At 46.7% G+C, this 27917-nt stretch overlaps 1 protein-coding gene across 1 annotated transcript; it reads right to left on the bottom strand.

Annotated features, from left to right (window-relative positions):
• Positions 1-45: 45 nt before the first annotated feature.
• Positions 46-27640, bottom strand: rras2 (RAS related 2). The gene is made up of 6 exons (XM_080843250.1): positions 27309-27640; positions 6255-6342; positions 5417-5519; positions 3936-4044; positions 2677-2795; positions 46-2066 (listed from the first exon to the last, which is right to left on the bottom strand). Exons 1-6 carry the CDS (start codon positions 27408-27410, stop codon positions 1979-1981), a joined length of 609 nt encoding a protein of 202 aa, XP_080699376.1. The 5' UTR covers positions 27411-27640; the 3' UTR covers positions 46-1978.
• Between the last annotated feature and the right edge of the window lie 277 nt (positions 27641-27917).

Raw genomic sequence — 27917 nt, 5'->3', positions numbered from 1 at the left:
ACTTACAAACATATAAAAATACTCGGTAACTAGTCTGATAAGAAAATAATGTATAAAAGTATATAGTAAAAACATTTATTAACGTCTTTCAAAGGATCACTTCAGATCTTTTTTTTTTTTTTAAATCTTATATTACATGATGATAAAACAAAAACCAAAATATTTGAATTGTATCCCTTGTCCCGAAATACACTCATGGAAAAAGGAAGACAAACCTAAAGGTGAAATGTCTTCATAGTGATGTTAACCCTTAATGGTAGGTCTGGAGAGGAGGAGCTACTTGTCAGTTACCAGATATATCACAAATGACATATTTAATAGAGTCTTCTGGTGTGTGTGTTTGTATGTGTGTGTGTGTATGTGTAGAAAGAGCATAAGAGAGTGTGTGTAAGTGTGTGTGTGTAGAGAGAGTGAGTGTATGTGTTATACAAGAAAAATCTGTCATTACTTAAACCTTCCCACAAGCCATGGTCAATAATTCCTTTGAGAACATCTCATTGACTAATACATATATATATATATATATATATATATATATATGACAAAATATGGATTTGCCAAAGAGAATTTTGAAGGCTGAAGAGTCCTTCATTTCACTTACAGAGGTGTTCACAAAAGCAGTAACAGCTGTGGCTAATAACATGTAAATGATTGATCAGTTCTACCTTCTCACTGTCACTGAGTCCATACATTACTTCAACTAAAGAAACTGATGAATAAGGAAAAACATAAAGAGTCAACAGAATACTATCAATGTGGAAATCAGTTTCATATGTAAGGCAAGAGAGGATGTGAACATTTTCCCAAACCAGATCTGTAAAACCACAAATGTTGGCGAGGTACCTCAAACACCACCGGAACCAGCCTCTTACACACTAGTCTTCACCAAGTGAGGAAATGTTTTACCAACCAACCTGAGCGTGATAGTCTGTGAAGGCAATGACTGAGCAAGGAGGGAGGAGAGCTGACCTATCCGACTACACATGGTTCTGAAATCTTCATTTGAGATGAAAAAAAAAAGCAGACGAGTAAGGACTAGTCTATGAGCCTTTCAGGTAACAGACATCAAATCTACTGGATGTTGGCCTCTAAAACATTTGCAGCACAGATGTAGGAAAATGACCGATACACGAGATCCCAGTGTTCATGTTGGCTGCCTATATACAAACACACTGGTATATATGTTATATATGTACGTTATAACATGGGTCAGGACCAAGTTCATCAACCTTGCACTCAGCACTTAAAAGATTTAATCGTCAGGTTTTAAAAATGTGTTCTCAACTCACACGCATTTCATTTCTGTACAGTAGCTGATCAGCACATGGAGTAGAAATTAAAAGGCATATGGCACGACACACACACACACACACACACATACACACACACACGCAAAACAAAGCGTCACAAGATCACCTCATTCTACACCGCCCGCAAAACACATCGCTTGTTTATCATTAACATTCTAATACACATATTGATATTTTCTGTGATTCCATTTCGGCAAAAGTACAAATGTGACTACAAGGCAAGATAAGTCCTTTGAGATACGACATAAAAATAATGGAATCGTTAAGCAAATTTAAGAAGCAATGTTTTAGTGTTGGGACATATTCACACTGAAAGCTGTATGGGTTCTTGTCTTTTGTTGTCATTATGCTGCTTTCTATAACACTAGTTGAAGGTGAGCGGTAAGTTCAATAAGATATTTTTGTTGTTTGTGTTTGTTTTGTTTTTGTGTTGTTTTGTTGTTTTATTGTCAGTTTGGTTCTTCTAGTAGTGAAGTCCTGGGGGGGGGGGGGGGGGGGTGGCCCGGTAAGGGCCCCCCGCCCTGATAAGGCTAGCACAGGGACTGCTGTCTTAAGTCATGCACATGTAGAAAGGCAGCGGTCATCCACAACAGGATGTGATGTCAGAAGGCAGGGGGGGTGGGGGGACTGGTGACAGCAGCTGGATGACTGGCGGCCTCGTGTGCCACTCAGACGATGACACAATGGCAGCCACTCTTGTCCTTCTCTTTGCGCGTGGGCTCTGGCGAGGGCGGACACTCCTGCTCCTGGAACTTCCTGTTGGATGCCAGGGGACAGAGGCGATGTGTGAGCCTTCATAATGAGTTCATACTTCATCTCACCATTACAGTGGCAGTTACACTCAAATTCGTCTCCATTGTAAATGGTTCATCATAAATGATAGATTATGAACATTATTGCTGCTTAGTCATTCATGTCTTTTATGTTCTAAATTGCTCTATAATTCATTAGATATTAAAACGTGGTCCCCGGTATTGGGAAATGACAATAAAAGCTTGATTTGACTTGACTTAATTCCTTTACTTATGATATATTCAGTGGGATTCAGACTACAGTAGACAATAGCTTCTCCTCAAAATGGCACCAACAAACTGTGAGGTAAAAGGACCCCCCCCCCCCCCCCCCCCTTCATGTTTATTTAAAGTCTGAAAAGCTAAAAGAATAGACTGAAAGGTAACTTTCACACGTGTGTGCAATAGTTTTGCCTTTCAAGGTGGTGGTCAATAAGCAGTTCCATATAAGGGGGAAATCGTGATTCACAAGACAAAAAAAGCCTCTCCAGTAACCAAAATCGACCAAGTATCATGTTCAGTGCATCAGGACAGCCCCAGCAGCACTGCCTGGTCTCACAGTCCTCTCCCCTCACCTTATTACTCTGACCAGCTCGTGGAAAGCTTGGTCTACATTCATGCGGATCTTAGCTGAGGCCTCCATGTACGTAACCTTCAGCTGCCGGGCGAGCTGCTGGCCCTCCTCCTGGGTCACCTGAGAGAGGAAGAGGAAGAGGAGTGTTCATTGGTTGTAAAGGGTCATGGACCAACGTGATGTGGGGTTTTCCAGTGACACTCAGTCCTGACAGCAGTTTTAGATTATAGAGGTCTAACTCCACCTGGTGGAGGATAGAGGCACTAGCAGTACATCATTGGTAACTGTGTGACTGATATAGGGGTTATTTGAAGATATGTTATGAATAAAATAAATCAGATTTCAGAAATTCAAACACATGCCACATAGTTACCCAGAATTCCTTTCACATTTCCAACAGATGCTTTAATGGTCTCTTCGATGTGAAAGGCTAATGATCTAACTAAGAGATACTAACAAAACCATGTGTCTATATATGAAATACAAGCAATTATTTCTACAGTACATACATAGTCAGTAATACACTCTCCTATAAGGGGTGGGGGTAACTATACATACATACGTACTAATTCGTACCACAAGATGGCAGTGTGTGTATGCTATATGACTGTCACAGCTCAGTCCTGTCTCAATGCATGATTATGCAATGCATCTCACCCACTTTGTTTTGTTCTATTCAAACTTAATCTGATGGTCCCTCAAACATTATTTCACCATGATGCCCTATTCAGCTTATAAGACTGTTGCATCCTGTGCTCTGTTAAGTATTTGTTATTGTGTATGAAAGGTGTTTGGGGGTACAGCTACAAAAAATACCATGCTGTTTTGCTTTAAAACATAATGATATGTTTGAATACGCATTTCAAGGCTCCACAGGAGCAACATTAAAGGCAGATCAAATGCTTATTAGTCCATAATCCACCCCTGCCCGTAATTGGTTTGGGCTTCCTGATATGAATATTTACTGAAACAAGAAAGATATCATTCTGAATGTCTATAATGACAACAGATGATCATGAAAACTACACAGCTAATATTCCCACCCTCCATTGGTCCAGTAAGAACTAAGTGCTGATTGCTTGCTTGACTGACAGGAAATGAAACAGCCTGCACTTCTCTACTCTGAGAGACCTTAAAGTACTTTAGACCTGCTGCCTCACACAATCAATTAGTTAGTTAATTGTTGATAGTCTTTTGCGGGTGTGTCTTCTCTGAAGGGAATCTGGTGTGTAGGATGGCGAGGATGACAGCCACACTCACCTGCCTCTGGAGTTCCAGGTCAGCCTTGTTACCCACAAGGATCATGGGAAATTCATCCCGATCCTTCACTCTGAGAATCTGTCTTTGGAACTTGTAGATTTCTTCAAAGCTAGGGAAGACATAATCAGACAGAGAATCAGTTCCCGTGGATAATGGTTCCTCTGCGGTTCTGTGAGAATCAGTTCACATGGATAATGGTTCCTCTGCCCCTCCCAGCTCTCTATGTGGAGTTCCCCCTCTCCTCTCAAATCTTCCAGGAATGCAGTCTCTCGGCCACATGAATGAATCCACCCGTCCAACCCCCCTCACAAACCCGGACAACCCCACACAATACACACACACACACACACACACACACACAAAAATACACACGCACACATGCGCAACACACAAGCAGCTGCCACATCAGGGCTTTTATGAATCAGATCAGAGGACTTCTCCAACGGTCGCCCCATGCACACAACAGACAATGAAAGAACTCCTTCTCTTTCTCTCTCTCTCTTTCTCCCACTTGCACTCCCTACCTCCCTCCCTCTCTGAACAGGCACAAAGTTGCCTGGCCGCAAAAACAAACACTGCGAGAATCCGCCACTAGATGCTGGCCCCCCACCATATGACAGTGCTTAGGGCCTGGAGGGAGTGAGGCCTGAGTGCCTCAGCACAGTGTTGTGGCGGGATCGGTCAACAGTGAAGTGGCCCTCTTACAGGGGAAATGTCAGAGGGAACCTCACAGTGAGCAGCAGCCAATGGTAGGCAGACAGCTCATTCAGCTCCTAGTGGGCTGTGAACTGGCTAATGTAAACGCAGGAAGGAAAGGCTGTTTACAACATAAACACACAGCAAGGGGAGGACCCTAAAGGAACCTTCTCTCCCCCTCTCTCTTGCTGTGATACACACACACACACACACACACACACACACACACACACACACACACACACACACACACGTAAAGAGACATGCAAAGATCTGAGTACTGTGCATATACACAACACTGTCCTCTGAAACCTACCCCCCCCACACACACACACACACACAAACATCATAATAAAAACATAAACTCACAAACCCATTTACTTATAATAATAATGTTTTGCCACATGATAACTTAAGACAGTTGTCATTAGTATGGACAAGGTGAAAAATGTATACATGCAAACACAAACAGTGGAGGGCTGATGTGTGTGTGCGCGCGTGTGTGCACGTGTGTGTGTGCCTGTGTGTGTGTGGTGTGTGTGTGTGTGTGCATGTGTGTGTGTGTGTGCGTGAGTGTGTGTGTGTGCGTGTGTGTGTGGTGAAAAAGAGAAAGTAGGCAAGAGTGGAAGAGACAGTAGTGTACAAATACCCAAGAACAAAGACAAGGCAGATAATAAAACAGACAAACCAAATGAAAGAGAGAGTGGATGAAAGGGAAGGAGAGGAAAGGAACAAATAGGGGGGGGGGGGGGGGGGGGGCAGGACGTGACAGTTGTGCCACTCACCTTCCCCTGTCTGTCACAGAGAAGACCAGCAGGAAGCCCTCCCCTGTCCTCATGTACTGCTCCCTCATGGCCCCGAACTCTTCCTGCCCGGCAGTGTCCAGGACTACACACACACACACACACACACACACACACACACACACACACACACACACACACACACACACACACACACACACACACACACACACACACACACACACACACACACACACACACACACACACACACACAGGGCAAACAGACACACAGAAACACACAGACACAAACACAGATATTCAGATATACATGGAGACAAAACACATATAATACAAACAAGGCCTGTCCAGACACACATACTTACACAAACACAAAGAAAAGCAGTGGATGACTGTACGTTCAGACACCAAGCATTTTCAGCACTTCATATAGAAAACTCAATTCATAAAGATATGAAATCCATAATGAGCGGATCATGTCTGACCATGACTCAGATAAATCCTGTTAGGCCCTGTGCTACAAAGCATGCACTTAGCTGTGCCTTGAAGCCTTCCATCACGGGCCTGGTGCCCCAGTAAAGGATCTCCCCCCCTCCGAGCCCTCTCAGAGAGGAGATATTACCCACCCACCAGCAGCCCACATCCTGTTCCTCTCCAGGCACAGGCCTCACCAGTCATATCCTAATGGCTTTATCGCCTGATTATGGGATGGCCAGTGGATGGCTGATTTGCTAATTCGTGTGGCGGGGCTTTCAGAGCTGATGGCTCTTGGGCCTAACTGCCTTCACCCTCCCCTTCCTGCCCTGCCCTGCCCAGCACTGCACTCCTTCCTTGTCCTCTCTCCCCGGGTTGACACTTACTGTCCAGTCGAGCCGGCCTCTCGTCAATCACGCACTGCTTGGTGTACGAGTCTTCAATCGTGGGGTCATAGTCTGTGACGAAGTACGACTGGAGGAGAGAAATGAGAGACCGAGTGAGAAAAAGACATGTGCGTTCACACTTAAATTTTCTCGCTTTTTTGTCACACACACACACATGTGAAGTTCTGATCACATGGGGCGGGTTCATCACACTGCTGGTGAGGGTGTTCCTTAGAAGTGTGTGGAAAGCAGAGGGGAACAGTCATCTCTTGTGCTTCACTTGAGCGTTGCCATTGAGCAGAAAACAGAAAGCCTTGCTGACCTCTTGGCACCAGTATGCAAGCACAGAGGACACACACACAAATGCTCACACACACACACACACACACAAACACACACACACACACACACACACACACACACACACACACACAGCGTTTATTTTGAAAGCTGGGGTAAATAAGGGACTTGCAAAACACACTCGCACCCATGGACACACTCTTGACAGAAACACATAGTACATATACACACATACAACCCACAAAAGGTTCTATTTTGGTCTTGGGGTGGAAAAAGATGTTGTCGGATCACATGTTTCCAGTACAAACATTGCTTTCGTGTCAAAGGCACCTAATCACTAAAGGCCCCCTACTTCCCCATTACACTAATAACTTCCAAAGGGCGTTAATTAGAGCATTATCCGGATCTGGCAACATCTACACACTAGACGTGTGTGTGTGTGTGTGCATGTGCGTGTGTGTTAGAGGGGAGGGATTTAAAGTGGTGCATTTTTCTCATTTTTCCCATGTTTTCTGGGCCTCTACTTGGGGAGTGAGTGGGTAAGTGACGACAGCTGAACACTCTGTACCCAGCCTGTCTCCTGCTGGACAGGCACAGACACAGGCACAGCCGCGGCGCTTTGGTGACATGAGTAAACATCGGCGCTGACGGGTCAGTGCAAGACCTGGAGGGGCACGCAGGTCTCAAGGCCCCGAGAGCTCCCGCAGCACGTGAACATAAAGAAAACACACACACACACTGAGGGTAGGTTTTTGTTGCTGTGTATATAACCTTTAAAGTCCTCACGCACCATCATAACTCAAAGTTCTCTCCAAAAAGAGGGTTATGGGTAGGTGGTTCTGACAGTGAGAACCCTTTCCCTGCAGCCCACTTAAAATGCACCTGAAGTCGAGGCGACTCCCCTGCCTCACACACTGACGCTGTTGTGGCAGTGAACAATGCACAATGTCTTCTCAAATTAGGCCACTGATACTGAGGGACTTTGCTTTGAGAGTCTGTGCTCCCATTCTCTCTCTCTCTCTCCCTCCCTATCCCTCTCTGCTTTCATCCCTTGCTTCACATTCCGTCTCTCCTAAGAGCACACGCCTCGTCTTACCTCACTCCCTCGCACTGTGGGACACCCTGGACTCCTTTTGTCCACATCTTTTTTCATTCTAACTCCCTCTCTCTCTGTGTGTCTGTTGCTCTCTGACTTCTTGTCATTTCTCTCTCTCTCGCTCTCTTTCTGACACACAGCCTCTCTGTATGCGTTGAATCACATCCTCATGCCCGCTGTTTAATAATTCATGGGCAGCACTGCATATGCAGCCTGTTTCCACACCACACGTCGAAGTGTGTGTGTGTGTGTGTGTGTGTGTGTGTGTGTGTGTGTGTGTGCGTGTATGTATGGAAATAGGCTAGAAATACTAGAATAAGTCTACCTGAATTTACCCCTGATTTCCACTACAGAAAACCATTTCTTAGTTTATCACATTCTAATCATACTGTTGCTTTTTAGGTGTTTGTGTGTTTGTATGTTTTTGTGTGTGTGTGTGTGTGTGTGTGTGTGTGTGAGTCTGTGTATACCTGTATGTGTGTGAGCACATGGGTGCAAGTGTTTTAAAGCAGCTCTAAGTAAGCGCGAGAATGCAAGCGCCACGTCGAGGGGCTGTCTGACATCAAGCGACTGCACTGTTAAACAAGCCCAAACCCTGATGGGCTGCAGCACTGCGCTGACTCACTCATGAGCTCATGGTCTTCCTGTGGTGGCAAATGGCCACACAAACTCTATCATAGACCTGTTATAGCGTTGATCATTCATAATGCATTGCATCGCAAAGAGAAAGCCTGTGTGCTGAAGCCCATTTTGAGGACATTTAGTTGTGCCTTAACACACAGGCTTTCAGTGAGTAATGCAATACATTATGAGTGATCATTGCTATAAAATGTCTGCGACAGAGTTTGTGTTTCAGAATGAATGCTATTATGGAGGATGTGTGTGTTGCTTTGGCATGGCAGGTAATCGCAGGCCTGTCTGTGAGCTCTTGGATGGACAGACAGATGTGCACACATGTGTGTGTGTTTATGTGTGCATGTGTTTATACATGAATAAGCAAGTTGAGCCTATAGTTAAGAGAAGCAGGCATGCACTCTTATTCATAATAGTCAAACACGCTTTGAAACAGGCATGTATATGTACACACAACTGTGTACACTCTTCCTGTGTTACATGCACGCACACACACACACGCGCACACACCCTCTAAGTAACAAGACACAGACACAGTCCACTGAGCAGGCCACCTATGTGTCATGCTACATGGTGCCCACCTGTCCTGCTACAGGACCGTGACAATGCTACCCAGGTGCCCTTGACTGGACACATGACAGATGCCCAGACTGCTGGGAAGTTGTGGGGGGTCCGTCTGGCACCAATGTGTGTGTCTGTGTGTGTTTACACGGGCATGTGAATTTGTGTGTGTGTTTGTGCCGGCATGTGAATGTGTGTGTTTGTCTGAGATTCCTTAGTGGAGGCTAAGCTGACCTTTACCCTCATGTCAGCACAAACAGTGCTGTGTCCAGGGGGGAAAAAAGACAAACACACACACACACACACACACACACACACACACACACACACACACACACACACACACACACACACACATTTCTCTGATTCAACAAAGAATGCCAACAACAGGCACCCTTATGAATAAACCAACGGATTAAATGCTTGCATTCAGCCGTTGGATTCAGAGTTGCTGTGTGTGTGTGTGCGAGCACAGAGGAGCGTCTGGAAGCCCACCAGACAAAGTGTAACACTTCACTGAGACTCTGGGCTTTGTGTGAAGTCCTGCCTGTGCCCCACGCCAGAATAAAAGCCCTCTGTGCCAGCGAACGCCAATAAAAAAGCCCTTAGCCAAAGTTTCCATGCCAGCAGACGGAGCACTTTCCAGCTGCCATGGAGCCATAACCACCGAGGTGATGTGTGTATGTGAGTGTGTGTGTGTGTGTGTGTGTGTGCGTGTGTGTGTGTGCGTGCGTGTGTGTTAGGTGAGTGGTCAGAGGTAGTGTTTGTGAGAATACACCCAAACCCATGTTTGTATTTGTGCACATGTATATGTATGGCTATGTGAAAGACAAGAAACAAACACAAATGGGTGTGTGTGAGAGCACGAAAAAGAGAGAACGGGAGAGGGAGCTTGGGAACCCTGCTGCCGCTAAGCATGCTGGGACAGGAAGTGACCCTCCCTCCTGCCACTTGCTCACTCACTCACTCATTCGGCTCGGGACCGTAGGAAGGAAGTCCCACCCTCACAGCAGTGGAAGCCGGCCCAGCTCAGCCCAGCCCAGCCCAGCCCAGCCCTCTGGGTGGTACCGGGGTGATGTCACGAAAGAGATACCCCACCCCACCAAACCCCCCCCACCCCTCACACACACCCCCCTAATCCTGCCCTGCCTGCTACACCCACACTGTTAACACAAACACTTACACACACTCCCCATTAACACGCTCACTCTCTCACACACTCACACCCGCACCCACACCACTAACACACTTACCCACTTTCACACTCACGTTCCCTGTAAACACGCTTACTTACTCCCACACTCCGTTTCCATCAGAGCCATTCCACCACGCCCACCCAGCAGCCACCCTGCCACCCTGCCTGGTTCTTATCCTACCTCCACACAGTGAGGCTCTGTTCTACGGTCAGCAGCGGGTCAGAGGGACTGGGCCTACTGTGCTGGGGTGGGGTGGGGGTGGGTGCAGGGCAGGGCAGGACACAGCCGCAGCGCACGAGGGAGCTCCTGTGTGTAAGGTAGAACAATGCAGGGAGCCTGTATGTGTGTGCTGCAACAATGGCTGGCTGGCTCACGCTGCATGATGAACAATAACAACCAAAAAAAACCTGTAAAAACAGGTCTCTGACTAAAAAGCAAGTCAGGGATGTGTGTGGGCGATGAACTCTGCACTCAGACGGCGTACCACTTCCTTGCCACACTCACGCTGCCTGTCAACACGACAGACATCCCACTCGCTCAAGCGGCAGGCCTCTCTGGTTGCAGATACACAATCACAACACAGGACTCAATCTCTCTGCATCTGAGTATAAGTTTCAAAGAACTGGCAGCATACATGCAACTAACCTTTTCATGAAGAAAAAACACCATTAATTATCAAATGAGCAGCATCAGAGAAAACGTTAATTACCCCTCTGCATGGCTCTAAAATACACACACGTCAACACTTTCGGAGATAATTGCCATGCAACACACAGGCCTTGATGCCCCCGTGGGAATTAGCAGACCTTGACTGGAAAATGGGGAGAGCGTGTGAAAACGCAGATTAAAAAGGGGAAGAAAAATTCTATTATCTCAAAGAAAATTCTGCCAGCAGCTGCAACTTTATAAGGTCCCCTCTACCACCTCCTTCGCCTCCATGCACCCCCAACGCCTGATCCCCTCTACCACCTCGTTCTCCTCCACGCCTGATCAATGCCCGCCTTGCTTCTGACGCAGCGCCCAGCCTCATGCTTGGACAGTTTGGCAACAGCCCCTTAAACCTGCCCGGGGATAATTCAGGACAGCCTCTGTGTGTGTGTGCGTGTGTGTGTGCACGTTTGTGTGTGTGTGTGTGTGTGTGCGTGAGTGTGTGTGTGTGTTTTTGCGCGCACGTGGTTGTAGATGGAGTGGCGTCGAGACTGCCTTTTTAGATGACAGGTGTATGGCGCCATGTCAGGTCTGTCAGGTTGCCCACTCCAGAGCGTTGCTACTTTAATTAAAGTGAGGCGATCTAAAGTCGGCCAGGTCACACCCCGCTGACTGGACCCGAGCCAGCCCGGGAGTGAATGAACCCCTGCAGCCCTCCCCTGGTACCTACACATCCATAAATCTGCTCCCTACAGCCATAAAAAAGACTACCCTCTGGCCCCAGCAGGGCATCAGAGGCGGACAGTGCATCAATGAGCGAATACCAGTAGGTAGTATGAGGACAGTTACTCAACATTACAAAGTTTGATTTTTAATACTGCTAAGCAGAAAGCAAAAACACAACAAACAGCATCCCAGTAACCTGGTCCCAGCTCTGATATGCAGGGACAGCATATTTGCGGGCTAACTGTTGAACGGAGGTCATTACTGTAAGCTGACAGGTCATGCAGAGAGTGGGGTTCACACATTGTGTGTGGCTGGAGTCTGCTGTTGGCCAAATAGAAGGTGTTGGTTTTGAAGTGAGCCAAAGAGACAGATCTGGAGACGTGCTCGCTGCAACCCAACAGTGCAAAATGAAACGGAACAGCAGCTTGCTGTGCTGCATCACACAACCCTTTTATGGTCTGTCTGAGGGGGGGAGGGGGAGATTCACACAGATTTGGTGAGACTCAAGTGTGGTACATTGCCAGTGAAGATCATTCAAATCCATAGCTTAAGAGCCAGGCAGAGACATAGACCACCATGCTTGCTTCTCGTCTGTTGCCTAGAAACAAGCAAGGCCACACTACTAAAATTGCCATAATAAAGCTATTGTACCCCTATTTTCACCATCTTATCATCGATATAAATCTATAATTGCATGCGGTCACAGTTGTTCATCATTGGGGTATTTAAATAAATCATGAGTGACACCAGCTTGTAAAAAATGTTCCCAAGGATGATTAAAACAATAATATCTGCCTTCCCCATGAAACTGGAGACTGTCACACAAACGTGTGACTGCAGTGGCTATGTTTTACGTCACCATGAAGACAAGCTAAATAAAATAAAAAACGTCTTTCCCGCCATTGGTCATATTCTCCGTCTGTGAGACATTTGCCTTGAAGTAAACCAGTGAAGTGGGCTTGTGGTGGTGTGCCCTGAGTTAGCACCGCCCCTCTTCCTGTTTCTCATCATTCACCTGGGTTAACCTCTGCTGCACAGGGCTGGGCGGCAGGGTTTTCCTTCGCCTGCGGTGCTCGGGTCCAGAGCCATGGCTGTGGACTGAGGGGTTAACTCACATGGGTATGTTGTAGCCTCACCCCCACCCACTTCAACAACCCCCCTGCCCCCCACCCCCCAACTCCCACCGTGAGCCGTACACTTCAATCCAACAACAAAAGACCTCCGTTTCCTGGGGAAACACCCATTCTTCCCATGAGCTCATGCAAGCCCAAAAGGTCAATTATTCAATAATAATAACAATCTGAGCGAGGAGAGTCAGCACACAATGATCCTGCCTCCACAGAGGGAGGGTGGCGCGGATGGCGTTTGGGCTGTTTAGCCAGGGCCCAGGGGCAATGATGTGTCATCAGCAGCCCTCTGTAGCCATCTGAGGACACCAGGAGGGCGGGGTGTGTGTGTGTGTGTGTGTGTGTGTGTGTGTGTGTGTGTGTGTGTGAGTGGGGGGGGGGGTGTTAGCAAGGCCTGAGGTCTGAGATGGGAGCTGATAAAATCAGCCACCGCCGAGCCTCAGTGGCCTCTTCTCTGCATTCTCCTCAGGAGCAGATCAATAGCCTGGCCCTGCTCCAAGCCTGAGACACACACACACACACACACACACACACACACACACACACACACACACACAGCAAGGTATTTCGTCAACCATCAGAGTCCTCTCTGTCCCAGACAAGCAAAAATATATTCCCTCTCCTCCTACTCGCTCAAGCTGGAGGGAGGCATCACGTCCTACATCAACAGGATGACACAGGGTGCTCTTTTATTTCCTTATTTACAATGTGAGGCTTGGCTTTCTCCTAGATCGTTTCCATCAGGTGTCAGAGCAGAGGCTTATGACTCCAGCAGGGCAGACACCAGAGCACGCTGCTCAGCAGGACGCAGGGCAGTTGGTCAGGCCTGCAGGGGCTTGAGGGCCACCCTGAACACCAGCAGAGAGAACAGGCAACCCACAAGACATTTTCCTGGTTTCTACACAGAGAACTTTCAAGAAAGACATGATTTAATTGATGTGTGAATACATGAATTGCTTTCAGTGTCACTCTCCTAGAACCTTTCATGGTTAAAGTGTTAATACTTAACCATAGGTCAGCGTCAGCATTCTCCATACAGTGAAATCTCACAAAAGACAAAGGAACATTCTAAACAAGCAGCCACAAAAGGTCATTTTGTTTCCTCTTATCAAAAACAATTGGCAAATGCCTAGGCACTTTATAGAATAGAAGAATCATTCAAAGGGGTGCAAGGCTTTGCCTTGCCTGAAACCAGGGCCTGAGGTCCTGCTGAGAGCAAAGCAGCGGAGGGGAGAAACCATGCGGACCACCCCACTGCCTATGTGACATTAGAGCTTCAATCAGGCCTCTAAAGATCAGCCGTTGCTGGACTGGACTTTCACCTTTCTGTCTTTTTGAACTCCCTCAGGGACCCCTGGCACCCCCCCCCTCCACACGGTCATCCTCAGCCTGCCACAGCACCAGACTCTATCTTTCTCGCCCAAATTCAAAGGAGCCTTTTTCGACCAGCGTGAGGCTTACTCATCATGGCAGACCGTTTCAGATGTTCAGAGAGACACTAAGTTATTTATACAGAGTGTACACAGGCGACCGTCCTGGTTTGTCACATGACAGAGTTGACGGTAAATCCTGACCATTGTGAGGTTGTTGATACTACTAAGCCCCCATTGTGACAAACCACAAATTCTGCTGTGCTATGCAAAAAAAAAAAAAAAGAAGAGCTGTATTCTCTTTCACTTTGCGAGGCAAGCTCAATAACACCCCTTATCTTTGGGAGTGAAATCTGACTGATGTGACCTTATCTGTCTACAACGCAGACACAAAGCAAACCAGAGTCCACACAATCACACTGGCCTGGCCTACATAAGGATCACAGACAGACAGACAGACAGACAGGCATGCACACACACAAGCATACACACACACAGAGGCAGAGACGCGTAACTTTTTTAAATATCTGTTTGCTTCCCACTGTGCCATAATGAACAGGGCCGCTGTGAGTCACTGGCTGGTTTGGAATGGACTCAGTCCTCATGAGCCAGCATCCGTAGAGGAAGTGAACAGCCGATGCGTGTGCAGATTTACTACAAACATAAAACAGGTAAATCGAGCCTGATAAGGGCCTCGTAAACACAAATCTGATATGACTGGGACACGTCACTCTGCAGGAAGTACATGGAAACCCACAGAGGAAGTTGGAGCAAGCCACGTGTTGACACAGTGCATTCATTAAATGCCTGGAACATGCACCCATTCAACCGTGATGTCAAAGAAGATCATCAGGCGAAAAAAAGGGGATCAGGAAGTCACCATAATCCTCACGGGCATGGAGCGATTTTAGCGATAAGCCATCTCCATATGCACCCTGCGCCACAAGCTCCACACAAAATAGTCGAGACATTGACGTGGATTATTTTTAGACCATTACACCTCTTTCGAAAAAATGAGCGTTTAGCATTACTTCAGGGCTGTTGGTCCAGACAGTGGGCCGAGCGAGAGGAGTTATGTGTCCGAGTGAGGTCTTTGGCTGGCGCTCTGACAGAAACCCAGCACCCATTACCGTTTTAGGCCAACAGTCACACGACGCAGACAGCAGAAACACTATTACTGCAGCGGGCAGCGGCTCATAAATAAGGTTTAATGGACGTCCACTCTCACCAGAGCCGTGCCGGTGGGCTGTCCTCACCAGCCCCTGGTTTCCCCTGCGTGAATGATGTGGGTTGTACTTTCCGAGCCTGGGCGTGTTTTCACCACGTGAGGTGGTTATGGATCAAGCTGAATCGCACCAAGCTGTGGTCCCCCGTGAGCATACATCACTCATGGGCAGATGGAAAAACAGTTAGCCAGAGTCACATTCCTCCGGGGTCCCTTCTTTTCAAAAAGGTCTTTTCATTCTGTCAGGCCTGACCACCGTAAATGGAATCCAGTATAAGGTTTGGCATAGGGAGAAGACACAATATTTGGTTTGGACAGACCAGGAATTTATCACAGGCACTACCAGAGAGGCTGATCAATTTTAACTACTAGAAAACGATTTCCTTGTGTTTCCCAAAAGCCAAGGGGTGCTGCAATGGGACTGTGGGGTTGCATGTACTTAGAGAGACACACAAAGAGGCAGCTGGGAGGAAGACGACTCATCCAGCCAGCCGCCCACCCCCTTTCTGTCCTCGCTCACCTGTTTGGGTGACGGCTGCCCACTCGGTCCCTTTAGCCTCTCAACAGGTGCTGGGCCTTAATGAGCCTGCCATCAGCTCAGCTGCCATGTCCCGCCGCAACCCCTCCACCCCCGTTTGACAACTGGCCGGCAGCCTAGTCGGACGACAGACGGGGGGTGACACACTCATTGCGCATCCGCCCTGCCAAGGGACGACACCCTACCACTTCCCCCGTCTCCCCTCTCCCCAAAAATGTTCAGGCACCACTGCACCGACTCTGCCAGACTGAGATCCACGGCAGCCCAGTTGCTGTACACACACCTCAGCCAACTGTATTCGCACAGCCCCAAAGTCTGGCAGCTCTGTTTGTGACATCTCAAAGACCCAAGTGGATGGTGGACCCATGGCTGCCACTGGGGGGGGGGAGATTGTGGGTGTGTAGATGTGTGGGTGTGTGTGTGGATGTGTGGGTGTGTGTGTGTGTGTGTGTGTGTGTGTGGGGGGGGGGGGGGGGGAGGGGGGGGGGGGGTATGTGTGGGTGTGTGTGTGGATGTGTGGGTGTGTGTGTGTGGGTGTGTGTGTGGGGTAAAAATGTGGTTTCTTGGAGGAAACTAGACCACTCTCTGGAGCTCTCGCTCCTTCACTCCCTCCTCCCTGTCCTCTCAGGCCAGCTGCGCTCTGACGGCGCGTGGGTGTAGCGCAAGAAGACGTGTAGCGCCGACCCATTCTTCACGCTTCACACAGCTATAGATTCTTCTTAACGCACAGATATGAACTCGGATTCAACTCTGCCAAATCTCTTCACATGAAAAGGGGAGAGAAAAATCTTTAGGTTGCACGCCGCGCAAGGCGCTGTGAGCCTCGACTAAAAATAGGCCATCCGCTCTCAATAATTCCTATGGAACGTCTCCCCCGGTGACATCTGAGAGAAGGAAGAATGACAAATGGGGATGGAAGAGTGGGGAAAGAATCTATTAAGCAAGCAAAACTATGCTCTCAGCCCCAGCCCCATCCACCCACTGGGGAATTTCTCAGGTTGACTGAGGTGTGATGTGAGAGGACTGCAGGATTAGTAAGCAGACATCACAGAAGGCTTCCTCTCTCAATCTCTCTCTCTCTCTTTCTTTCTCTCCATCTCTTTCTCTGTCCGTCTGTCTGACTACTCCTCTCTGGACCTGTTTGTCCCACAAAGTTAAATTATACAGACTTATTCTAAAACAGGTACACGTATCTGAGTGAACAAAGCAGGATCAAAACTGAACTGAAGATAACCAGAGCTTCTACTCAGGAGACAAGAATCAGTCCCATCTCATTCACAGACGACCAATAATGCAGATGAGGATAAGATGTCAACAACTTTGGCGCCTGACTTGATCCAAATATTGTGGTTTGGATTGGGACCAGCATGGAGAGTTACTCTAGAAGGAATCTGGAATATCATGTGAAAGAACTCGCCATCAATGCAACGCTCAACGTGAAGCACAAACACATATGAACGCAAGGTGTCAACACACACCCTGGGCTTTCTGAGGCAGCAAAACAGCAAAAAACGGAAATAAAACCACACCAACAATAGACGTTACCACCAACTGCATTCTTATCAAGAAATGAGTGGCATCTGACTGGCATGCGAGATGTGTGCTTGTGTCAACATCAAATCTTCCACAAATGACCTCTTTATGGCATAATTTCCCTACAGAAAGAGAGAGAGAGACAAAACCATACTAGCCAACGCAGGGTGTGGGGCTCCCCCGGTACAGCGGCAGCTAACGACACATAGCTTTGACAAATCGATTCCAGTGCCTCCATTATGATATATGATTTCACTGGCTAAAGCAATACTTCAGAGCTGTAATGTACAGTCATGTATGCTATTATTCAGATTACAGGGTTCTATGTTGACCAGAAACATTTGTTAGCAAATGTTACGCAGTAACAAGGAGCCTGTAATTAGAAAACAGAAAGGATTGAGGAGAGTAAACACGAGAAAAGTATACAGTTTGTAAAGTCTTATAAATAATGCTAATGTTTGCTATGGGTTTGAAAATGATTAACTATGAAATGTCTTTATGTGTTATTTATTGAGACTCTATAGACAATTCTACAAGAAAGAAGGAAATAATACTTAAAATCTCCCAACAAGCGTGATGGCTTTAATCTTCCATGGCCTAGTCGGCATGAGAGGACAGAAGAAGGTTGTGGAGATAATGAAACAAAAACAAACCAAAGCGGCAGGAACATATCGGCCCTGTAAGCCGTTTGTCTGCAGCTTCTTCAGCTCTGTTTGTTGTTGAAGCACACATACACAGACACACACATACACGCGCACACACACAGACACACCATAGCAGATAGCACTGGGTCCCTGTTGTCTCAGACCCGACCGGCCCATTGATACACAAACAAACCACTAATGCACAGTGGGTAATGCAGTTTTTAAATTCTATCTACAACGATGCAGTTAACACAAGGCAGCTGTTGACATTTCTTTGCAATCACCTGGTCACATAAAGCCATCTTTAAAGAGATCTGCCAAACTCATGCTACTAGACCTTAATGCAGCCTGACTGGTAGCTTTTGAAATATGTCTGCCGCATGAGTTTTGCTTAGACCGATCTAAACAAGATGTGTAGAACCAACGGCAGTCTCTATGGGCCGCTATCTTTGCCTATGCCCCACTGTTCTTTTAACCCCACTGTTCATGACACATAACATCCAGCCTTGGTCCATCGGGAGGGGGGGGGGGGGGGGGGGGGGGGGGAGCATTTGATTTAAGTTGGAGACTGTCTATATTTGTGTGAATAGATTGTGTGTGTGAGTGTGTGAGTGTGTGTGTGTGTGTGTGTGTGTGTGTGTGTGTGTGTGTGTGTGTGTGTGTGTGTGTGTGTCTGTGTGTGTGTGTGTGTGCGTGCGCATGTGTGCGTGTGTGGACAGGGTAGAGGATTTCTGGGAGAGGTGGGAGGTCTGATTCATGCAGCACTCTTGCAGGCTGTGGCCCCATGAGCTCCCTGAGTCACCGCGCTGCTGAAGCGGCACCTCTCACAGGGAAGAGGGGCAGAGGCTGGCCCCGCTCGCCCCCCCCGCACGTGCCTCAGTGGAAAGTCATCTGACCCCTGATGGCCAAGGAAACGTGGAGGCCTCCCATGAAGCCACACAGGGAGACAAGAGAGACAGACAGGAGGAGAGACAGACAGGAGGAGAGACAGAGGGAGAGAATGAGATGGAGACAGTAAGGGACAGAAAGAGATAGGGCCAAGGCAGCAGACACACAAGTATGGATCTCAGGATAGGATCGGAAAGGAGTGTGTGTGTGCGTGAACAGTGTGAGAGTGTAACAGACGTAGAAACCCACTTGATTACATCAGATCTATGTGTGTGTGTTTGTGTGTCTATGTGACTGTGTAAGATTTTTGGTCAGTCTGAAAGAGGCCGACACAATCACAACACGTGTCCATGTGTTTGTCAGACAAACCAACACTCATGTGACACAAGACATGTGCTGTTTGCGCAATTTGTCACACATTCAAATTTTTCATTCATCAGAACTAGTTTTTCCAGTCAAAGAGGAGGAAGGAAAAGTGATCAGAAAACACAATTCCTTTGCTTACAATTGACATTCACATAGAGGTAAAACACCAGATCGAGACGAAAGGAAAAAAAAGAGAATCAATAAATGTCCTCAAGCGTCTGGTCTGGAAACAGACGTCCGGTCTGTGGGATGGGAGATGCATAGCATATGTTTCCCTTCCAAAGACACCATTCAATGTGATACAGCCCCGGGCCAGCAACCCCATAATAATCTGTCCCCATTCATGCTCGGAAGTGATTATCTGCAGAGAAACATGTGAACTCCATGCACTCTCCTCGGGAGAGAGGGAGAGAGAGCCAAAGGGGGGGGAGGAACAAGATATAATATCCTGAGATGAACTAGACGCATGTTTTGGACCGGGAAGCAAATGAACAACAACCACAAAAAAAATCTTCTAGTGCATAGTGCTCTCCTCCTCCTCCTCCTCCCCTACTCTTCCTCCCTACCCTCCAATCAGAGCTCTCCAGTGCAAACATGCAGCCTGTGACGTGATGGAAATTTCTTTCATTTGTTTTCACCGTTTGTGCAAAGCGCCAAATGAAATGAAAGCAAAAGGAGTCCGTTTTATTGTCTCATACACACATACACACACACAAACACAAACACAAACACACACACACACAAGCGATGTGTGTGCATGTGAAGAACAGAGTAGTAAGTACTGCGACTGCATGGCCCTGTGTGCTACAGGCTCTTCCTGCTGCTGGCGTTGCTTGTGTAAACAGGATACCTCAAGAGAAGGTGAGGCCCCTCAGAAGCCACACAGTTGATGCGGGGCTGAGCGTGGGGCCTCTAGTGCCAGGCATGTGTGGGCAGCACTAGACTGGAGGTGAAACAAAAAGCCGCAGCGCTGTTTCAACTCTGGCAATTGGTGAGCACCCCCGCACCCCGTCCACCACCCCCACCCCCACGCAGAGCTCGGAAACGGCTCTGGTAGGGGAGCGCAGCTGTCAGTCTTGGGCATACAAACCAACTGTTTGCATAACAAGGACAAACACGACAAACAGCAGTCGAATTTCTGTGCCCGGCCCTCCTGGAACGGCCTAGTCAAAAGCCCCTGTTAAGTGGTATGAAATCAGATCAGTGTGGCACAAGCACAATAATTCAGGGCTAATTGAATGGGGGCACACAATGTTTTCCCGTTTGCCTTTGATTCGGTACGCTCTCCGGGGACGGGTAGCCATCAAATATAAATGAGCTGCCCAGTGTGAGCTCTGTGGGGGAGACGATGGCTGATGAAGGGGCGAGACAAGACGTCGAGGCCAGGAAGACTCGTCTCGATGCTGCTCCCCGCACGTAACTACAGGCTGCACATAAGAACTGCCCAACCCAATTATGAGCACATGTGTCATAAACTCTCGCTCTCTCTGTGTCTCTCAGGGGAATATGGTGAAGTTCCAGTCCTAAATAATTTCCAAACCACCCCCTCACCACCACCACCGAGATTCATGGGAGGGCTCTGTTTTCATTCATAGACAGCCAATGAGAGGGAGGGAGGGGGCTTTGTCAGTCTGCTGCGGTAGGGACCCCCATGGGGCAGAGGGTGGGCAAAAGGGATGTCCATCGGGGCAGAGCGACGTAACTTCAGCTGCCTTGGTGGCACGGTGCCAAGAGTCTACCCTCTCATCATCTGGGAGGGGCCCTCCAGAGCCTCGCTACACAAGAGAGGAAATTACATGGCGAAGGGGCACTGCTAGCACAGGAGGTTTAATACACTTCCTCTTGCATGCATTTGTGTACGTTTTACACATACATTTTCACTGTAGTGTAAAAGAGCAGAGCGTAGGCTACTCACATGGTCTGAGTGGCTCAATCAATACAGTGCAGGGAGCTATGCTGGGATACAGCCAATCAGTGGCTCTTCAGTGGGATGTAAAATTCCTGCAATATATTCCTGCAATGTATAGATCCATTAAGACAGTACACAAGCACATAGAGATGGCAAACCATGACCATGACATGATCAACATCACGGATATTCTCGGATATATTACCAAATTTCACCAAGCATCAAATATGTTGGAAAACACAATTTCTGAAACAGTGTTAGTTATCGCCTCTTAAAAATCATGCTCCATCACGTGCTGACATGCTGTTTAGACTGAGAAGACTGTGCGCTTCCCATCACATACTGAGATATTTATTTCAGCAGACAGAGGTTTGCTTTTCCTAAGCATACGGCTCAGTTACGACCACCTCAGCTGGTGGAGCCTGCCCAGGCCCACGAGCCACCTGTTAGTGGGCCAACTCTGTGAGAAATCAACAGGTGACCCTAGGAGAACAAACCTTTCATCTTCCGCCTCAGAGTCAACTAGACACACACACACACACACATTTACGGTACTACAAAGGACACCTTGGCTCCAAGAGAGAGCGGTTATCAGCAGAGTACATAAAGCAAAGGTGAAGGCCTTTCTGTGTCGTCTTGAGTCACCGGCCCAACTCTCAAGCAACTGTCGGACAAGCTTGAACAGAAGTGAAAGCTGCTTGCCTTCCATATGAGCGGTGTGTGTGTGTGTGGGGGGGGGGGATACGCTAGATACGGAAGGCAGTCACCATCTCAGCCCAAATATAGCAGCTTTAAAGTGCAGTGCCTGTGTTAGCCATGCTGATATTCCAGCACCTCCGTGCTGATATGCTCCATACTCACAGACACACCAGGGAAGGATTAAGAAGGCAAACCGTCACATACCAGACACAACCACACACACACACACACACACACAGACACACAGTGATTACAGCTCCTTGCTTCCACATGCAGGAGGAACTGCCCTCACGCTTAATCTGTATTTAATAATTACTGCTCAGTGCAGCATTCTTCCTATATGACTTCACATCTCAGTAATCAAAACCATCCACCAGAGAGAGAGGGAGGGTGAGGTAGAGAAGGGGGCAGAGTGTGGATGGGGGGAGCACTTAGTAAAGCACTTTACCCGAAAGTACCCAATATTTTCTCATTTGTGAGTCCAGTGTGGCCCTTCTGCAAAGGTCTTTCTATAGGTTCTCACTGAATCAACACAGCGAGGAGGTGTTGGTAGGGAGGGTTGTAGAAGGGAGAGGGGCCAACGAGGGGAGCTAATATTAGCCGGTGTGTGATCAAGCCCCTGCTGTGGTCTACTCCACTATACTCTGGTGCTGACGCACTGAAAGGTCATCGAAGCTCAGGACCAATGCCTCTTGCTCTCACAGGTCAGTGTGTCAAATTAACCGGGAGTAATGGCCATCAGTCACAGCAAATCTCTTCACAAGGTTTCATGCACTAATGTTATCCGAAGAAGCTCCTGAAAGTACACCATTTCTGGTGGCAACTAATACTCTACACCGAACCCATAACTTTTTTGGCGTAGGACACACACCGCTTCTCATTTTCAAAACTTTGTTGCAGTTCCCGTCACTCCAAAATTGGTCTGGTCTTTTTAAACATGATCCAGTGGTCTGACCCACAGCTGAGTCAAGGCCTCCAGTGCAGGGCTTACATGATTGCATCAGATGATGAATAGCGTTCTTCGACTCCTGAATCAATGTTATATCACTTCTCGGCTATTCCGGTCTGACTCATTCCCTTGGCACAGCCTGGTCCCTGCTGATGTCAATGACTCTCAACAGTCATCTGCACATCTGTTTGTCTAATGAGGTCATATACGCATAGCACTATGACGTCCCCCCGTCCTCTGCACTGTATCACTGGTGAACAGACCACAACAATTAGCCCTGCCCTAAACCAGCTCTGCGTCCCAACACAAAGACATCCCAGAGTGGAAAAAGACTACTTTTTAAAAATAATGTCGTGTCAAATTTTCCAAAATATGACTTTAGGTCTGATTCCTCTATTCATTTTAAAAGGAACCGACTTGAACCTGTAGTTGTATGGCCGCTTTGTGCGCAAACTAGCAATCGGCCTCCTCCTAGTCCCACAGACTCACACTGCAGCTCATATTTTCCCATACACATCCCTGCAGCCCCCAGGAGAATGAGCAAGAGTGGAGTGACTTCCTTTTCCAGAGCGGAATTCCGACTTCTCCGTGGTCATTAACCCAACATGAATCAGATGTAACAGGCCCCCCTCGCTGTACCCTTCTCTCGAATGGGAAAGCCTCTACTCAGTGCCCAGCTGGAGGCAGGGAGGGCGGGGAGGTGCTTTGGACGGAGATTTCTAGAAACACCACAGAACAAAAGCACTTTCCATCGTGTCACCATTTCACAGACACCGCTGTTATTCCTAGTGTATAAATAAATTATGCACTTTAACACAGATTTGTTAGCTTCAACAAAACAGACCAAACTGGCAAACTGACAAGTTAAAACAGAACGGATAAAAACAGGATATAGCAGAGCAAGAGTTTGTAACTGCAGGTGTTCCACAGTTTAATGTGTAACTGCTGGTAAGGTGATGGCATCCAGCGCTATTTGAATGATCATGAGCCAACGCATGCCCAGCAACACATAGTGATCTCAGCAGATGTTGATTATTAAACAGCCATTAGTTCTGCCAGCTGCAGTTAGGCATTGATACAACTCTAAGAGGGATCTCTTTAGGTATCTCAGTCCTGCTTTAAACAGCCAGCTACATCCTGGCTTTCTTATTGTAATTGTAATGCTTTCTCACAGCTTATCACTCATTGTGATCTACACCTAAATAATGTCAAAATAATCCCCATAAAACCAGCCAGCAACTTTACCATGGTCATTACTAAATAGCTCTGGGGCCGTATTCACAAAGAATCTTAGGGCTAAAAGTAGCTCATAAGTGGCGAATTTAGGAGAAACTCCTAAAAATAATGGGCGTGTCAGTCTTAAATGTAGGACTCCTAATTTTTTTTACTAAGAGCAATTCACAAAATATTTTATCCCTAAAAGTAGCACCTAAGTCTAGGACAGTTTAAAACTCCTCATGAGGACTCCTAAGTCACTAAGACCTATTCACAAAAAATCGTAAGATGGCTGCAGCCGACTTGGAATTGATAAAAGACATTGCTTAAACCCTGAAGGTATTAATATTGTCGTAGAATTAGCGCGGGATGCAATGACGCCTTTAAACAACGATGTGTCCCGAAGTGAAATGTTTGGAAACATAAAGATAGCCTATTTGGCTTCGCAGAAAACGCAAATGACGACACTGGGAATCATCATTCAGCCGTTTAATTCATCAAACTATCAACGCAATGTAGACCCCACATCATCCAACAGTTGGATGTACCGATGACTTGTGCATTTCAACGGAGAGCGGTCTGCAGCAGGTTTTTGAGAACTTACCAGCTGGATGCCGCTGGGGTGACAGTGGCTATTGGTCCTGGGACCAGTAGGCTTTCGCTTAGGCTATACGTTTCACGTTCGTTTCGCTTTGATCAATTAAGATTGGAGGGCTTAAAGGGCCGCATGTGCTGATATTTGAAGTGGTCAAGGGCTGGAAATATAATAGCCTTACAGTTTGCTGGGTGCTTTAATTATTACTGCCTTGATTACATGCAATTGCCATATTTTATATTGATCGCTTTATATTTCTCTTAACGTGCAAAGTGTCATTCCTGTTGGATGCACAAACTTGTCATCATGCGTGTGCATTCTGCTAACTGCACTGTCCATAACTATTTAATATGACTTAATTTGAAGCCTAGGTTATTCTCTTATTTTCAGTCGATATAGTGGGATTGTTAGAGAGACGTCACGAATGAGTTTTTAATGAGAGAGCCTGTCAACAACCAATCTCGTGCATGAGAAGCGACGTCATCCATAGCAACGGAGTTTTTATCTTAAGCTTAGGAGTTGGTATTATCCTTAGTATGAGTAGGTCTCAGAGCCGTTGTGAATCACTTTTAAGAAATTACTCCTACGTAAAAGGTTTTAGCGCGAGTTAGGAGCACTCCTAGTGGTAAGATAAAAGGCTTTGTGAATACGGCCCCTGATGTGTATCATGTTGTCATGTTGTGATGAACCGACTAGAGACTAGTTGTACGACTAGTTCAGACTAGTTTTATCTAAGCTAATCTAAAGCTTGTTTACACATTCAGTTATCAGGATGTGTGCTACAAATAGTGAATGTGAAATAACATGTAAATGTTATCCAAGAAAGGTAAGATATCTAGTCATATTTTTGCAAATGAAAAATTGACAAACATATCAGCCTGAAAGATCAGGATACAAAAGCAGATAGGTAAGATATTATACAACCTTTCCGAATGTGACAGTCACATAAGGCATCCTTAACACCTCATCTACAACATGACTAATTTTTAGCATATAATGTAGTGTAACGCATAGTAGCCTATGGAAGCTCACAAAATCTACCAAATAGCAAGAAGAACGTCTGTCACATTCACTATGGGTGCAACAAGTAGTGTTTTTGATGTCCTAAAAGCATCAACATTGGACGTGCCATGACCTGAACAAATGAATAGAAAACGTACACGAAAATAAATGTCTAATATTTATAGCTATATCCTTATGTGCAGTGTTGAGGTAACCTTCTGTCATATTAATTGATCTGGTATGTCCAGTCAACCATATCAGCTGATGACTAACTGCGCTTGAATGGCTGGAGCCAACTGTGGACCTGTAATCCGATCGGGCCAATACGCATGGTATAAATTTAATGAGCTTTCAACAAAACCCATTACAAAGAATGCGTGGCCCCCGACAAAGCCCCCGCGCACGTGCTCCCCCACGGATAGTTGGGCATGGTGGAGACTTGTGAAAATTAGACCTACTCCATAGAGTGACACACAAAGGACACAAGGCCTTTCCAACGTCTTACTTACTTTAAGAGTTTAAGTTGTCTCAAAATGGTAATTTAGGGATACGTCACTAAAGTGGCAAATGATTAAGTGTCTAAATCTCAATATTGCTTCAGAACAAATGTAGGCTTCGTTCGTCCAGTCTAGAAGGCATTAACTAATTACCCTACTGACTGTTGGAATGTCGTAAACCTACAGGCAGTTAACGGCGACAGAGATTGGGATTGGGGAATGGTTGTTATAACATTAGCTGTCTAGGCTACGCATAGTTGTCCTCGATCCTTCACTAGGCGGGTTTGCTCATGAACATCGTGTTTTTAAGCATTATGAATGTGTGTTGGTAGGCCTACGGTAGACTCTTTTGTCGATGTTGTCATATCAAAAGCACACCAAAGCCTAATTTGGCATGGTTCATTACTTTCTCAACCTCAAGCAACAATTTGCCTCCAAGACCCTCCGCGAAGGAATGGAGCAGAAAAAAAATCGAACATGGCTTTCAACCTGCATTGTCGTTTAATTGCGGCATTGTTTAACAGCGACGGAAGCTTAAATTGTGTCATTGTAGTCGTGCACTTTACTACAACTCAAATCTGTGCTGGCAGTAGATGATGGGTCAGTGTGTTTTCTTACAAGTTAGTAGTCGTTTACATAACGTTGCCTATCGCCCTGTCCACTGCGAAAGACTACAAGTAGCCTACAGTCAAACTATAGGCTTTGCATACTCGCAGAACTGTACAAGTTTGGCTGTCTTCAAACAATAAACAGTGGTTTTGAAAATAACCAGTGTTTACCATAGCCTATACGAGCATCATTCGCTGGGCTGCAAACGCAAAAAAAACCGCCCGTCGTGCTAATTTTGAAATTAAATGTCTTTTGGCCTCTGTTTTGAATCATTTTGCATGACGGCAAAGAATGATACATTACCAGAGGTAGGCTAGTTCGCAGTCTAGGCAAACTGGTATAAAGGTAGGCTACAGCCAACTCACATCCACCTTATGGACTTGAGCGGGTTGCCTTTTTAAACTTTTCAGATTAATATGAAGTGGCTGTTTTAGTCGAAATGTATGGGTGGCGGTTGTAATCCACGTACAACTAGGCTATACATCGTGACCAACCTGCATGATCGTGCAGAAAATATAAACTCTTGCAATACGCTCGGTGTTTTCGCAAAAAATATTTTCTTGGTTAAAAAAGCAAATTCATGTAGACGAAGGCCTCGGCCAGGGATCTTGGCTGAAACCCCCTTTTCCGTTCGTGGGGTCCCCATTCTCCATAAGAGCCACCCCTTCAAATTCCCTAGCATTTTGTATTTGCTGGTAAAACCCCCAATAAGTACCCTATTTACTGACCTGAATGAATTGGATAGTTAGTGCAGATTTCCCGACACCACCACCTCCAACCACAACCAGCCGATACTTCTCCTGCACCGAGCCGTCCTTCCACCCAGCCATCGGGGACACACACTGCTGCACTCGCCGCTGTCTCAACACCAGTCAGCAGACACCCACTTCTCAGTGACAGGCCCTCACTTGAAATACTGTAGCGCAAGAAAAATACGCCACTTTAGCCGCTTCAGACACGAAACCGACACAATCCGTCCAATATGACAGAAATACAATAACCGCCGATTTAGAAGTGCCTGCTGTCTCAGACCAAACGCCCTCCTCTATAACGCTACCAAGCACTGTGCTGCAAGATGTGGGAAAGATAGGGTGAATCAGTTCATGGCTGACGCTAGGGGCCGTTCTAAACTTCTTCAATTAATATCCACACATGTCAGTCTATCGTAGTCCTATTATAATGCCCCACAACAATGTATCCATGTTCCAAAAATGCGCACCTGCAACAAAATCCTCTGTAATACAATGTAGACTAGGGCATGTTAAATGGCATTTTCCCCTTATCGGTTGACTTAATAAAAATACAAACCGATAGACAAGGCCCAGCAATACCATAAT

Source organism: Sprattus sprattus (genome assembly GCF_963457725.1).
Source record: "Sprattus sprattus genome assembly, chromosome: 8".
Classification (NCBI taxonomy): Eukaryota; Metazoa; Chordata; class Actinopteri; order Clupeiformes; family Clupeidae; genus Sprattus; species Sprattus sprattus.
Note: the sequence above shows the minus strand (reverse complement) of the source record. Positions and strands in the feature narration are given on the sequence as shown.

Coding starts and splice junctions, on each gene's coding strand:
- rras2 (XM_080843250.1), bottom strand. CDS start 27,410: ATGGCTGGGTGGAAGGACGGCTCGGTGCAGGAGAAGTATCGGCTGGTT. Junction 4,045..5,416: donor TCTGTGACAGACAGGGGAAG/GTGAGTGGCACA, acceptor TGTCTTCCCTAG/CTTTGAAGAAATCTACAAGT. Junction 2,067..2,676: donor GAGCTGGTCAGAGTAATAAG/GTGAGGGGAGAG, acceptor GGCATCCAACAG/GAAGTTCCAGGAGCAGGAGT.